Genomic DNA, 13,846 nt, shown 5'->3' on the forward strand with positions numbered 1-13,846 from the left:
GGATTCTTCAGGCAAGAACACTGGAGTGGGTTCCCATGCCCTCCTCCAGGGGATGTTCCCAACTCAGGGATCGAACCCTCATCCCTTTCGTCTCCTGCACTGGCAGGTGGGTTCTTTAGCACTAGCACCACCTGGGAAGCCCCAAACAAGTTTACTCTTTACTCTGTACAGTGGGAATAATTCTGCTTACATCATGATTTTCTAAATAGTAAATCAGAAAACATATGTAAAGAGCTTAAAACCATGCCAGGCATAGAATAATTGCTTAATAAATGGTAACTGCTATTGCTTGCTTTAATATTATCATCATTATCTTTACACTAGCATTTTAAATAAAACTTTCATTAAAAATATCATGTGCCCAAGGGGAAAAATCTATCTTTAGGCAAAGGCTTCTGGCCTCTGATTCTGTAATACAGGTCTCTGCAGATACTGTGGTTTCACAGGGCCTAAGTGGGACTGAAGGAATTCTTGGCTATACATCTGGTATCAGATGACCATGTTTCCTTGCACACTTGCTTGATGCCAGTGTGGAGGCCTGGCTTCATTTCCCCTAAATTTGTGCTGACATATAACCAAAAGCCAAACTGGACTGAGAATAAAATCATCCGCAATATAATATTTATGACAACATATGCAGTTATGTGAACAGGTGAGTCTTCACAAAAATCCTGTGAGATGGCCACTGCGATTTCATTTTTACAGCTGAGGAAATATGATTTAAAGAGGAAAAGTGATTTGCTCAAGGATCCATCTGAGCAATAGTTGTTTTTTTCTCAATAATATTGTGCTTTTATGTAAAAACAAATCTTCTATGGTTAAGGTAAGAGTGAGGGTTAGTTGATACTTTTTCAGTCCTTTGATTGACAAGGTTTATGCTCTTCATCCAAATACCCAAAGAATGTGGCTCTCTAAAACAACATGGCATGAAAATCCAAATAACTTAATTATCCCTCATTTGGAGGGAGCTGAATGAACAAACCCACGTTTAGAATGTTTATGGTGCTAAAGGTATAATTTTGAATGCTCAAAAACATGAAATTCAAAGTGACCTATTTACTTTTCATAAATGAGAAAGGTCACTATATTGTGCAAACACTATAAAAAACATTAAGGTATAGATAAAAGAAAAGGGGTTTCCAATGCTTGACAGGTATTCGCAGATTTTAGGAGCAAGGGGGCAGACCTCTGCTCATCCTCCTTCCAGCAGTCTCCCTTTAGCCTCAGCATGGTGCTTTTTAGTATTTTTCCACTAGAGATAAGTAAATTAGAATTATCTGGAGTCTGCTGAGAATAATGGCAAAAACCAGACAACCCAACAAGTCTGGTCCATCAATGTCTGGATGAGCTAATTACTTTCTGGAATGAGAGGGGGTAGTTGAGGCAGGGAAAAAAGTACATCAGATTATAATATTAATGCCAAGTACTATTTTTTTTTTACTCAAATAAAACAGGATGATTGCAGCCTGTCAAATAGCACTAAGTAATATAATTCTATAATAATTATTAGATGGACACCTAGAAATGAAAATTTTATCATTATATTTAATGTTAACACCAGCCCACATTTAATAATACTTCAAAAAGTAAGTATATCTCTTAAATGATAATGGTTACACATTAAGTAGTCTATCTTACATGCCATAAGAAAAATATTATCAAAAATTTCAGAGTCAAGGCATTTAAAAGTACAACATATATGTATCTTACATTCTATTTGTATTAATCAATAGGTACTAATATACTTTTAGATAGCCAGAGCCAATGAAGGTGACTTTGGCACGGAATTCATAAGTATTGTGGTGCTTAGCTAGAAAACAAAATAAGGCAATGTAATTTGATGTTAGTGAGAGCTGATCTTCAGTGAGAGCTCTTTAGACATGAGGAGTAATGTGTTGCATGTGGGTGCATGGATGTTAGCCTATCAAGCGACCATTCTTTATTATATGGAAGTAGCACTTAGGTTTCATTTGGGGAACTACTTCTCCTGTGTCTCATTGTGTCTCCTATGTCTCATTGGCTTATATACAAAACTACAGAGGATTGTAGTTTGAAAAGAAGAGTCACAGTGATTAACTGGTTCAAGGATTGTATGTGATGTACCTCAAACAAAATCCAGAAAAGCTCTATTTGCACGGGCATTGCTCTGCTTGTAGAATGTAAGTTTAGAGCTTCCCACCACTTGACAAGAACATTTCTGAGAATAAAACACACAAAAGAAAGATGAAGCAGAAGATAGAGACAGTCTGGGGACAAAGTCTGAACATCTGAATTAAACTGATCCTGAAGTTTAGAATATCCCTTGATTCTCAGTTATATGAGCAGATGAATCCTCCTACCCTCAACATACACACACACGTGTGTGTGGTTTTTTGCATAAACCAATTTCATCTGGATTTCTATCATTTGTAAACAAAAGAGCCCCAACTGATAAGTAACATACATGTTATGAAAATGTCTCACATACTATAGATGTCCAAGTCAATATGTATCTATTAAATCTAAATCACCAATTTCTTTCAACTACAAAACTCTTTTGCTTAGAGTAGGCTTATCATACGCAGGGGCTCCCCTGGTGTCCCAAGGGTAAAGAATCTACCTGCAAGGCAGGAGACATGGATTTGATCCCTGGGTTGGAAAGATCCTCTGGAGAAGAAAATGGCAACCCACTCCAGTATTCTTGCCTGGAGAATCCCATGGACAGAGGAGTTGGCGGGCTACAGTTCATGGGGTTGCAAAGAATTGGACATGACTAAGTGACTGAAAGAGTTAGACTGTGAAGAAAGCTGAGCGCCAAAAAATTGATGCTTTTGAACTGTGGTATTGGAGAAGACTCTTGAGAGACCCTTGGACTGCAAGGAGATCCAACCAGTCCATCCTAAAGGAGATCAGTCCTGGGTGTTCATTGGAAGAACTGATGCTAAAGCTGAAACTCCAATACTTTGGCCACCTCATGGAAAGAGTTGACTCATTGAAAAAGACCCTGATGCTGGGAAGGATTAAGGGCAGGAGGAGAAGGGGATAACAGAGGATGAGATGGCTGGATGGGCATCACCGACTCGATGGACATGAGTTTGAGTAAACTCCAGGAATTGGTGATGGACAGGGAGGCCTGGCATGCTGCGATTCATGGGGTCGCAAAGAGTCGGACATGACTGAGCGACTGAACTGAACTGAAGTGACTGAACAACAAGAAGAATCATACCCACAGTCTGTGAAGACAGAAGGCCTCAGAGCCCAGGCAGTCCTGGTAGCAGTGATTCCTGGGGCCCTATTTTCCACGAGGTGAATGATCCCTAGTATAATCCTAGAATACTGAGGTATTCACAGGACTTTGAGTGAACTCTCCCCTTCCTCCAAAGGCTATTTGATTACTAGCAATTAGCATCAGGCCTCTGAAGCCCGTCTAGGGGATCAGAGTAGAGTCTGCAGCAGAGTTTTCCCAAGTGGTGTCACCCAGAGCACTAATTCCAATGTTCCTAAGGATGTCCATAGAAAAAAAGTTTGTATATCATACAGTCAAATGAGTTACAAAGACTTTTGTTTTATTTCACTACAGGACTTCTCAGAGCATTAAGCCCAGCAGGCCTTGTGAGTTTTCAAGAAAGGCCAAAATAGGCAATATTTGACCTTTCCTTTAATCTTAGGGTTATGTGAAATGTACTTTGGAAAGTGCTATATTATAATACTCTGTGATTTCAGAGTATTATAGTACTCTGAAATGCCTAAGTAGTATAAGAGAATTTACTCAGCATGGAATAGTGTCAAGGGGAAAGGTAGAGTCATACAGTTCAGAGAGTATAGGATTTGGAATCATCAAAACCTGGATTCAAATTTGGATTCTCTGTTAGCTCTCCATGAACAGAGACAACCATGCTACTGCTCTAAGTCACTCACATCAGGTTGTGTAAAATGAGAAACATACTACCTATCTCATCCAGCTGTTTGAAACCTTAAAGCAGGGAGAACTTATTCTAATATGTATAACTCAGACCCTCAGTTAGACAGATATGTGTTTGCATCCCACTTTAAACACTTAGTAGAATATTCAGGAAATATATATTTGTAACTGAATCACTTTGCTCTACAGCAGAAATTAACACAACATTGTAAATCAAGGATACCACAAATTTTTTTGAAAAAGTAAAACAGAGATACAGCTACATGACCATGACAAATTACCTAAACTAGCCATGTCTCAAGTTCACTTTTTCCTCCAGTTCATTTTTTGTAAAATTGAGTAGGATGTTAATTACCTACTAGGAGGTATTAAATTACAATTAAATGAAATAATGCATATACAGTAGTTACTGCAGTCCTTGTTATTTGAATTGCAAAACCAACTGGTCTTGTAAGTTGAATAATATCAAGTTATCTTTTGTAGGTTAAAAACTATTGTATATTAGGGATTCATATTGAGTAGATTGCAAAGGCAGGCAATAATAGCTAACTTTTTACAACTTTTTCTTTTTCTAAATATAAAATGACCATAAAATGAGATGAAGAGAGCAATGAGGGAAGTGCATAGAATTTGGTATGGAAGTACCAAGGAGAGGATTGGGGGGTGCTTAATAAAGGGTAGCTGTTATTATCCATGTACAAACTGAGCACACAGTTGGGCTTTAGCCATGCTTTATGAGTTAATTAATAAGCTTCTGCAGATTACTCCCAATTGTTTATTGCCAGGAGGATTCAGGTATATCTAACTATAAAGCAAACACACAAATATGTTCAAATTAGAGTACTCCACTGAGCACAGAATTACAATTTTGTTATAGCTTTTCCCCTTATGTAACAATATAACAATCTTCTCTTCTAAAAGAATGCCTGATTTAAACATGTAATGAATTTGGATCATGGTAGAAGAACAACTACCCTCTTGGTTCCTCCATATTATATTGCCATCATAGAGATAAGACATTGTACAACAAAAATTTATTCCCAGACATTGATCCTATATTCCAAGCCATCGTTTCTGTGGTTTGCATTCTGAATGTGGACACTGGCAAGCTGGTTCACTGCAATATTGCTTTCCATTTTGATAGAACATAGTGACATATCCTGGGAAAATCTCACTTCCCTTCTAGCTAAAAGCTCCCACCAGCATACCACAGGTATTTGGGGTTAGAAAATAAGTGGGTATGGGACCAGCAATTACAGAAGGAAAAGGAATATAATCAGATCCTGGTGTGCAGATTGTTTTTTTAGCTTGCAAATTCCCTCTTTCCGGTGTTTCAACTTTCAAAGGCTTATGGTAGTTTAAAGGCAATCCTCTTATAAGTGTACAAATTGTAATGATTATAGGAACAAGTTGTAATTGTTTCTAGCAAGTTTTTAAGAGTCTTTGATGTTATGATTAGTGTTTTATATGTTAATATATTGATAGGGGTGCTTATTTGCTTGTTCCCTTGTATGCTTTCATAGTTTCTAGGTTCAATGTGCAAACACATCTTTGATCTCAGTAGGTCTATTTGGTTAAAAAAGAAAGCGAAAAGAAATTAAACATGAGAAGCACAAGGTTTTGCAATATTTACGAAGAAGCGAGATTAGGGATTTCACTCTCAAAGTACCGAGCTTGGGCCCAGAACGTGAATATGGAGGAAAGCGCAGCCAACCACATCACAAGGCAAAGGGGCCTGAGTCTGGGGGAGCCGTCCCACGACGTGTGTCAGGGAGCGGCGGCTCCTTTGTAGCCTGGGCGTAGCTGTGTGACGCAGTCTAGGCTGAAGCCACACTGAGCAAATCAAAGGCAGAGCTCTGCAAGCCATCCCTTCCTCTCTCCCATTTGCCTCCTGCCCTTCAGAAATCACCATGGGGAGGAATTCTCAGACTTTGCAATGGCTTCCTTTTCAGCTCTGCTCTCATCCTGTGTGATTTCAAGAGACTGGCTGGAGTTCAGTGCTTCCCGGATCACGCACCTTGTCACCCTGACACGGACTGCTCCATTTCAAAAGGAATTTACTTTCTGATGGATAATGCCTCAGAGAGGAATCTGAGATCTCATCAGACCTGCTATCAATAAAAGTAACGGCGAGGAAGGTACTAGTCAAGACACTCAAATCCGTGGTGAAGTGAATGTGCGTGGTGTGAAGTAAAGGCCTAACACCTTTTGTTTTATGCTGAACAGGGGAAAAAAAAAAAAACAATCCGGTAGTCTTTGCTGAAAATACAGGTTAGGGAGATGCAGAAGGGAAAAAGGAAGAGAGAGGATCCCATTTTACTTTGTACTCCCCTCCCAGCTCATTTGGGGCTGTTTTGCAACGCTCAGGTTTCAATGCCTCCAAAGCGTGAGTGAGAGGCTCTTGCAGTTACCTTTGCTGTACACGATGCAGTTGTTTTTGTTGTCTTCCACTCCTTGCCAAGTCACATCCAACAGCCACTTGGGACCAGCAGTCAGCACCATCGGGACCTGAGCCTTTGTCTTCTGTAGAAAGAATGATAACAAACAGATGCCATTTGCTTTCGTTGATTACAAACTTGAATAATAACAGTACTAATCATTTTATTTCCCCAAATAACTAAATCTCCCAAACCATAATCCAAGTCCTTATTCCCCCGTCTCATGATATCTTTTTTAAGACGACAGAAGCTGTAAAGCTTTACTGCTTTCACTAATCTGAATGGTAGAATTATTATCAAGAATTTTTTTTTTTCCTAAATGATACTGGATCAGATCTCCAAGATTAGACAGATCTCTTGCGGCTCTGAATTATAAAGAGAATGCAGATGACTTTCATTGCAAAGAGCAGTGTTTAGAAGTGAACTTTAGACACATTGTACTTTACTATCAACAGGATCTTACTATTTCCTGAAACAGACAGGAAAGAATTTAAAGAATCAGGATCCATTTCAAAGCTCTATCCTGAGCAACATTTATATTAAAGTAGGAATTTATTCTGAATGAGTAATGAAATCCACCGAGCACCCTTGTCTAAGTATGGATATGTAGCCTGACTGAAACTGAAATAATATTAATGCTAATGACTCACTATACACTGTCTCCAAAAAGACTATAAAAGAGGAATTGGAAATAAATTCAGATGCGGAGCAACTACAGCATGACAATTCCTTGCTCTGAGAAGCACAGAAGCAGGGAGACAAGTGCTCTAGTTCTAACAAAATATTTTCAGTGTACATTTTAAATATAAGGTTCATTATTTTAGGCTGTTTGGTACCCAAATTATTTGTCTTTATGTTAGCATAGCTGGAAATCAACCAGGGAGGAAATAAGTAAGTCTGAGCAAAACTGGTGTTTCCCGATGAGTCAGAGTGAACCGACATTCAGACGTTTATCATTCACCTACCCATGTTCTGTATATCAACTATCATAAAACCACAACACAGAGTACCATACAAGGGTCTCAAGGTAATTTTTGAACTAAATTTTCACCTAGATATGATCCTGCTGAAGACACCTCCTCCCGTTTGGGGATTTGCTAACGTGTCACATGCTATCACAAATTTCCCAAATTGGCATTAGTAAGTATTCACTTGAGGAGTTCTACATAATCTGGCCATTTCAAATCTCTCAGGAATCCGGAGACCTCACTTCACTGGCCAAATGACAACAATGATAGTGCAGATATTACAGATCTACTGATGCTGCAAAGACATATTAAAAACTATGCATCAAATCAATGCTAACTCATTTTTGACATATCAATTATATTGTAAAAGGTAAAACTACCATAAAATATTCTTAATGGAAAAATCAACTATGGTGGGCAAACAAAAATAAGTCTAAAAATATTTCAAATATTAAAACAGAGGAGGTGGTAAGCTGGATCAATCCTAAGAAATACTAGTATATTGATTTTTCAGAGTCAATTCAGTATGTTAGTCACTCAGTCATGTCCAACTCTTTGTGACCCCATGGACTGTAGCCTACCAGGATCTGTGGAATTCTCTAGTCAAGAATACTGGAGTGGGTTGCCATTCCCTTCTCCAGAGGATCTTCCAGACCCAGGGATTGAACCTGGGTCTCCTGTATTACAGGAAGATTCTTAACGATCTGAGCCACCAGGGAAGCCCTTTTATAGCCATACTTTAATTCATTTTGAATTCTTTAATTTTCAACTATCTATCTCAATATTTGGAAAGTAAAACCATGTAAAACAGTTATCTGAAAGCCCCATGGGAAGAAAGTAATTTTATATTACACTTTTTAAAACAATCTAGGCAAAGGGTTATCAAGTTATCCCTCTGGCTATTAGTCTAAGTGATGATCTTGTTTTTCCATTTTCAAAATATAATTTGAGAATAAGTAAGCTCCTTGAAGGGTTTTCCTGGCAGCTCCACTGGTAAAGAATCTGCCTGCAATGCAGGAGACTCCGGTTCTATTCCTGGGACTGGAAGATCTGCTGGAGAAGGAATAGGCTACCCACTCCAGTATTCTGGGTCTTCCGTGGTGGCTCAGCTGGTAAAGAATCTTCCTGCAATGCTGGAGACCTGGATTAAGTCCCTGGGTTGGGAAGATCCCCTGGAGAAGGGAATGGCTACCCACTCCAGCATTCTGGCCTGGAGAATTCTATGGACTGTATAGTCCATGGGGTAGCAAAGAGTCGGACACAACAAAGTAACTCTTTTTTCAAGCTTCTTCAACCTGAAATGATAGGGACTGACAGGCAATTAAATAATAGGTCTCAACTGTGTATATTTCAGCTCCTTGTACTTCTAGAGAAGCAGCAAAGTCTATAGATCAGGGTCAGCAGGTCTCCAAATCATAAGCAGAACTAATCACAAGAGAGACTCCACCATTTCCCTAAACCTGCCCATGGGGGATTTAGTGGTGTTATCTGTAACACCTTCTCTCTTCTGATCTTAAATAACAGACTTCAACAACAGGCACTTGGTTCATTTCTATTGTAGTCTCTTATTCCATGAGAAAGGCATGCATTTTAAATGATTTAATCTTTATATGCCATAGTTCTTAAAGCCACATGCATTTTGACACAGTAAATCAGCTTTTACAATTTTCCATCAGTTCAGTTCAGTCGCTCAGATAATATGAACACTACATATTGATCACAAATTCTTGAGGGGACCTTTTGCTGTAAAGTAGATCAACTGATCTGCCAATATCACAGTCTCTCATGCATTTCACAGAGGAACCTACTGATCCAGTCTTATGCTTGGTTCTAGGAACAGCAGCAGGGCTTTTTCGGTGAAGGATACAGGTGCATTAAAACAAGTTTACTATAAGGCAGTAAGTATCAGGTAGGGGCGCAAAGTCATGTGTAAACTGTTGGGGTCAGTGAAGGGCAAGCATTCTGTCCTGTGGGTTCTGGGGACAGGATCTTGAAGGACTGTGCTCACGCTCAGTCATGCCCAGATCTTTGCAACCTCATGGACCATAGCCCACCAGGCTCCTCTGAGCAAGAATGCTGGAGTGGGTTGCTGTTTTCTACTCCAGGGGATCTCCCTGACCCAGGGACCAAACCTGTGTCTCCTGTATTGCACGTGAATTCTTTATCGCTAAGCCACCAGGGAAGTTCCCTCTTGAAGGGCCGATAGGAAGAATTTGCATTTGCTGGTAATGGCCCTGGACAAAGTCTGAGCAGCATATAAGAGTGGTATGTACAGGAAATAGTGACTAGTTCTGGGATTCTTTGGTTTCAGTTCTTATATAAAGTCTTCATAGCTGCTCTTCCTATACAGAAAGCACTAGGGAACAGCTGGGGTTTCCCTGGTAGCACAGTGGTGAATAACCCACCTGCCAACGCAGGAGACACAAGAGGTGTGGATTCAGTCCCCGGGTCGGGAAGATCCCCTGGAGTAGGGAATGGCAACCCACTCCATTATTCTTGCCTGGGAAAATCCATGGACAGAGGAGCCTGGCGGGCTACAGTCCTTGGGTCGTAAAGAGTTGGACACGACTAAGCAGACACTACACAGGAAATAGTTCCCTGCCATCACTGGAATCATCATTGATACTATTATTATCACTATTGATAAGTCGAAGAACCACAACAGCATATGCATCTGGAAAAGCAGGTTAGAAATAGATCTTGAAGGACCGTTTCATATCAAGCAAAGCTTTTTTTTTGTGCCTAAACCTCGGAGCAGAAGGAAAATGGTAAAGATGTTTTAAGCAGGAAGAATAAGGTTACTACTGTTGCTGCTACTTGGGTGAAATCTCCTACTTACAGTCTTCACATACATTTTCAGATAAAGATATTTCGCCTCAAAGGTTAAATAATTTCCTTTAGGTTGAAGAGGAAGCCCATATTTATATTTAGCTCTGTTTCCAAACACTACTGCTCCTAGGGTGACCAACTTCTGGATTTTCCTAAGACTGAAGGGTTTCCCAGGATGCTGAACATTTAGTGCAAGTCCTGGGCAAACTCAGATGGACTGTCCATCCCTGCAGCTCCTACTCCAAAACAGTATCAGTGGTTCACATCCACGAAACACTTGCTAAATACTTCTCCTGAATTATCTTATTTGATTTTTGCAACTCCGGCAGTTAGGTATTTACATTTTCTCCATTTTTTTTTTCTACATAAGCAAATTAAGATTTAGAGGATTTGATTTTGTGGCACAAATACATATAGTTATGTGATATCTATTGTTAATGGTAAGTTAGGCATTGTATCTTTTAAAATGTTGGCAAACCTTTATTATGCCTGGGCTCAGGAAGAAGCTGACTTTTCAAGAAACTGAATTCAAAGGAAAACAATTTCTTTGACTCCAAATCAATAAGGCAAAAGCAAAAATGTAGCAAAGAAACACTGTGAAAGCTGTACTCAAGCTGTAAAGTATAAGTAGATAAAAAACATCTCAAGGGACCAGTTATTACAGTTTTGAGGAGGTAAGTCAATTTCTTTCTGAAGAAGTCAACTTTTGTAGAGATTGACTGCCTCCAAAGAAGATTACCAAGTGTGAGAAGGAAGGTGTTAGTCAGGATTATATGAAATCTACACTCTAGCAAAATCCATGAATAGAAAATAACAATAATATCCACATTGATCATTAGGTTTACTTTCCCGTATCTCTATCATAAGGATTCATACAAGTCTAGAACGTTAAGGGCCAGAATCAACTTTAAAATTCAGTGAGTTTAATTCCATAATTTCACAAATGAATAAAGTGAAACCAAAATGTTTATCTAGCATCCAAAGAGGTAGGATACAATTGATACAACATGTTGGCAAAAGAGAATGGATGTAAAATGTATGGTAGGGCCCCAAACATGAACACCCTAATCTCTTGAAACATGTGAATATGTCATTTTACTTGGCAAAATAGATTTTAAGGATATGTTTAAGACTTAGAGTTATGATGTGGTGACAGGACCCCAGATTACCCACACGGACCCAATCTAAACACGAGTTTCTAAAAGTAGAAGGGGAAGGTAAAACAGTAGTCAAAGAAATTTGACATGAAAAGGGTTCCACCTGCCTCTCGCCCTTTGAAGATGGCACACCACAGCCATGAACTGCATGTGTTGGGGTCTAGAAACTGGGAACGGGCCTCAACTGAAGGAAGGGAGAAAAAGAGGGATTTCAGTTCTGTGACTTTAGGGAACTAAATCTGCCAACAACCTCAATGAGCCGGAAATAGATTCTTCCCTAGAACCTCTAGAAAGGAATGCATCCTGCTGACAAATTGGTTTTAGTTTGGTGATAACCCTACTGGACTTCTGATGTATGCATGCCTGCTAAGCGCTTCAGTCATGTCTGACTCTTGGACTACAGCCAAAACTGTGCAACCCAGTGGACTGTGGCCCGTCAGGCTCCTCTGTCCACGGGGTTTTCCAGGTGGGTTGTCATTTCCTTCTTCAGGAGAATCTTCCCGACCCAGGGATCAAACCCATGCCTCTATGTTTCCTGCAATGGCAGGTTGGTTCTTTAGCATTTGCACTATCTGGGTAGAACTTTAATATAATACCTGTGTGTTTTAAGTCACCAAGTTTTTGACTATGTGTCTTGGCAGCAAAAGAAAACTAATAGAAAAAACATTCAAATGTACTGACTTACAGTTTAAAAAAGAATTTCCTTATCAAATGTACTCAAAAGTATGAAAGAACTCTCCCTTAGTTGGAAAAACACCAAATATTCATTGTTATTCCACAAGCATCAGATATATTTAATATTTTTCCCTTAAAGTATGAAGAATACAGTGGTAACCACCAATTTTTGTTTTTGTAACTGGGTATCTAAAACATTTTATGATTCACTATTAACTTTATAGTTGACATGTGATAGAAAGGACAAGACTGTCCTTGGATTGGGATGATCTAGGCTGGAATCCTGATACGACTATTGGCAGACTCTGGGACCGGAAAATCAGTTAACATGCTGAACTTCAGGATAAGTATCTGTAAAATGGGGATAACGATTTCCACCTCAAAAGTTGTCTTATCAAGCGACCAGCATGGTGCTTTGTACACCACACGTACAGCACAGACTTGTACTGACTACCTACATGAATAAAGGAATTAAAATGTGCGAAGAGTATTTCCAGAATCCCTATTTCTCAGGCACTGGTAATGTTTACAGGGATTAGGATAGAAGTCAAGACAAAAGCTACGATCAATTTAAAGACGGTGGTAGTCACTACTGCTATTGATTAATTATTTCCACCTCTCTATTTCACAGGGCTCTTTTAAAGTTAGGTATGGGAATACATGACTTCACTCCACCAATAAAATTGAGTCAGCAGTGATTCATGTCACTTTCACAAAGAAGCTATAAGACCAATGGACTCACCATCATGCCTTGCCTCTGTTGAAGTGACTGTCAAGCATGTAAAGAAAGAAGACTCCTAACAACAGAGGCTACGTAATATGAGAAAGAAACTTCAAAAAAATTTATTTGGCCCTGCGAGCTCTTAGTTGTGGCACCAGGATCCTCCTTGCGGTACACAGGATCTAATTCTGAGGGGCGGTTGAATCTGGGTCCCCTGCATTGGGAGCACAGAGTCTGAACCACTGGACCAAAAGGAAAGTCCCAGGAAACTTTATTCATGCAAAAACAAACAAACAAACACCTATTGCAATATTAGGGTTGCTTACAACCTCAGCAAAACCTAACTCATCCTCATTTATATACAGGTTTTCTTCTTTTTTTTTTTCTGTATTGAAACAACCCATGGGGTTTTACAGGTTACAGTTTGTACTTTATATCCAGGCAGTCTCTTTTGGTAAGCAATTTAAGATATAATGGAAACCTGAATTTCAGTTAAGCTGGAATGTTTTAAAAAGAAAAAGAAATAGTGTGTTCTTTTGAGGCTCTGCTTTGTAAGTTTAAGAAAATTTTGCACTCCGAGACACTGTTTGAACCCAGAGTTTCATACTTAGACAGTCTACAACTAGACAAACTTGACAAGGACAAAATGGGTCAAAAGTGTCATTTCTTAGGAATAATTAGAATCATCTAATGTGGATAAAAGAGGTCAAACTAGCATCCACTTCTCACTAACCTTTGGAGTTACTGGACCGACAAAGGAGGTAGCCTTCAATAAATGTTTATACTCAAGCCAAAAGGTTAATGGAGATAAAAGTAGGCAGCCCAAAGGTAAAGAATAGAGGATAATTCTAACCTAAGAAACTGGTGACATAATGCTGTCTTAGGGATTCCAAATTTTGCTGAAAATAATTGCTGAAGATTTCCAAACTCAGGCTTACAAAGAGCTAGAAGTCTTAGGAAAATTTGACCCGTGAGAAGAGACTGACATTACAGTCTTAAAAAACAATAACAACAACCCAGAAGTGGCATTTGATGGAAAATTTGGCCTCCACTGACTTTAGCTGGGAAATATAAAAAAAATCTCACTAGAAAATCTCAAACTATTGCCATGAGATACACTTTTATGCTGCTGAAAATTTTCCTGATGTGTTATTTCC

General features: G+C 39.2%; 1 protein-coding gene across 2 annotated transcripts in view; it reads right to left on the bottom strand.

Annotated features, from left to right (window-relative positions):
• ZFPM2 (zinc finger protein, FOG family member 2) overlaps positions 1 to 13,846 on the bottom strand; it is a 503,208-nt gene that overhangs the window by 166,020 nt on the left and 323,342 nt on the right. For both annotated transcript variants that reach the window (XM_043483902.1, XM_043483903.1), the window contains exon 5: positions 6,313 to 6,424. In XM_043483902.1, coding sequence (XP_043339837.1) covers positions 6,313 to 6,424 — 112 coding nt within the window. The remainder of the gene's footprint in view (positions 1 to 6,312; positions 6,425 to 13,846) is intronic.

The sequence above is a fragment of the Cervus canadensis genome, chromosome 12 (genome assembly GCF_019320065.1).
Source record: "Cervus canadensis isolate Bull #8, Minnesota chromosome 12, ASM1932006v1, whole genome shotgun sequence".
NCBI lineage: Eukaryota > Metazoa > Chordata > Mammalia > Artiodactyla > Cervidae > Cervus > Cervus canadensis.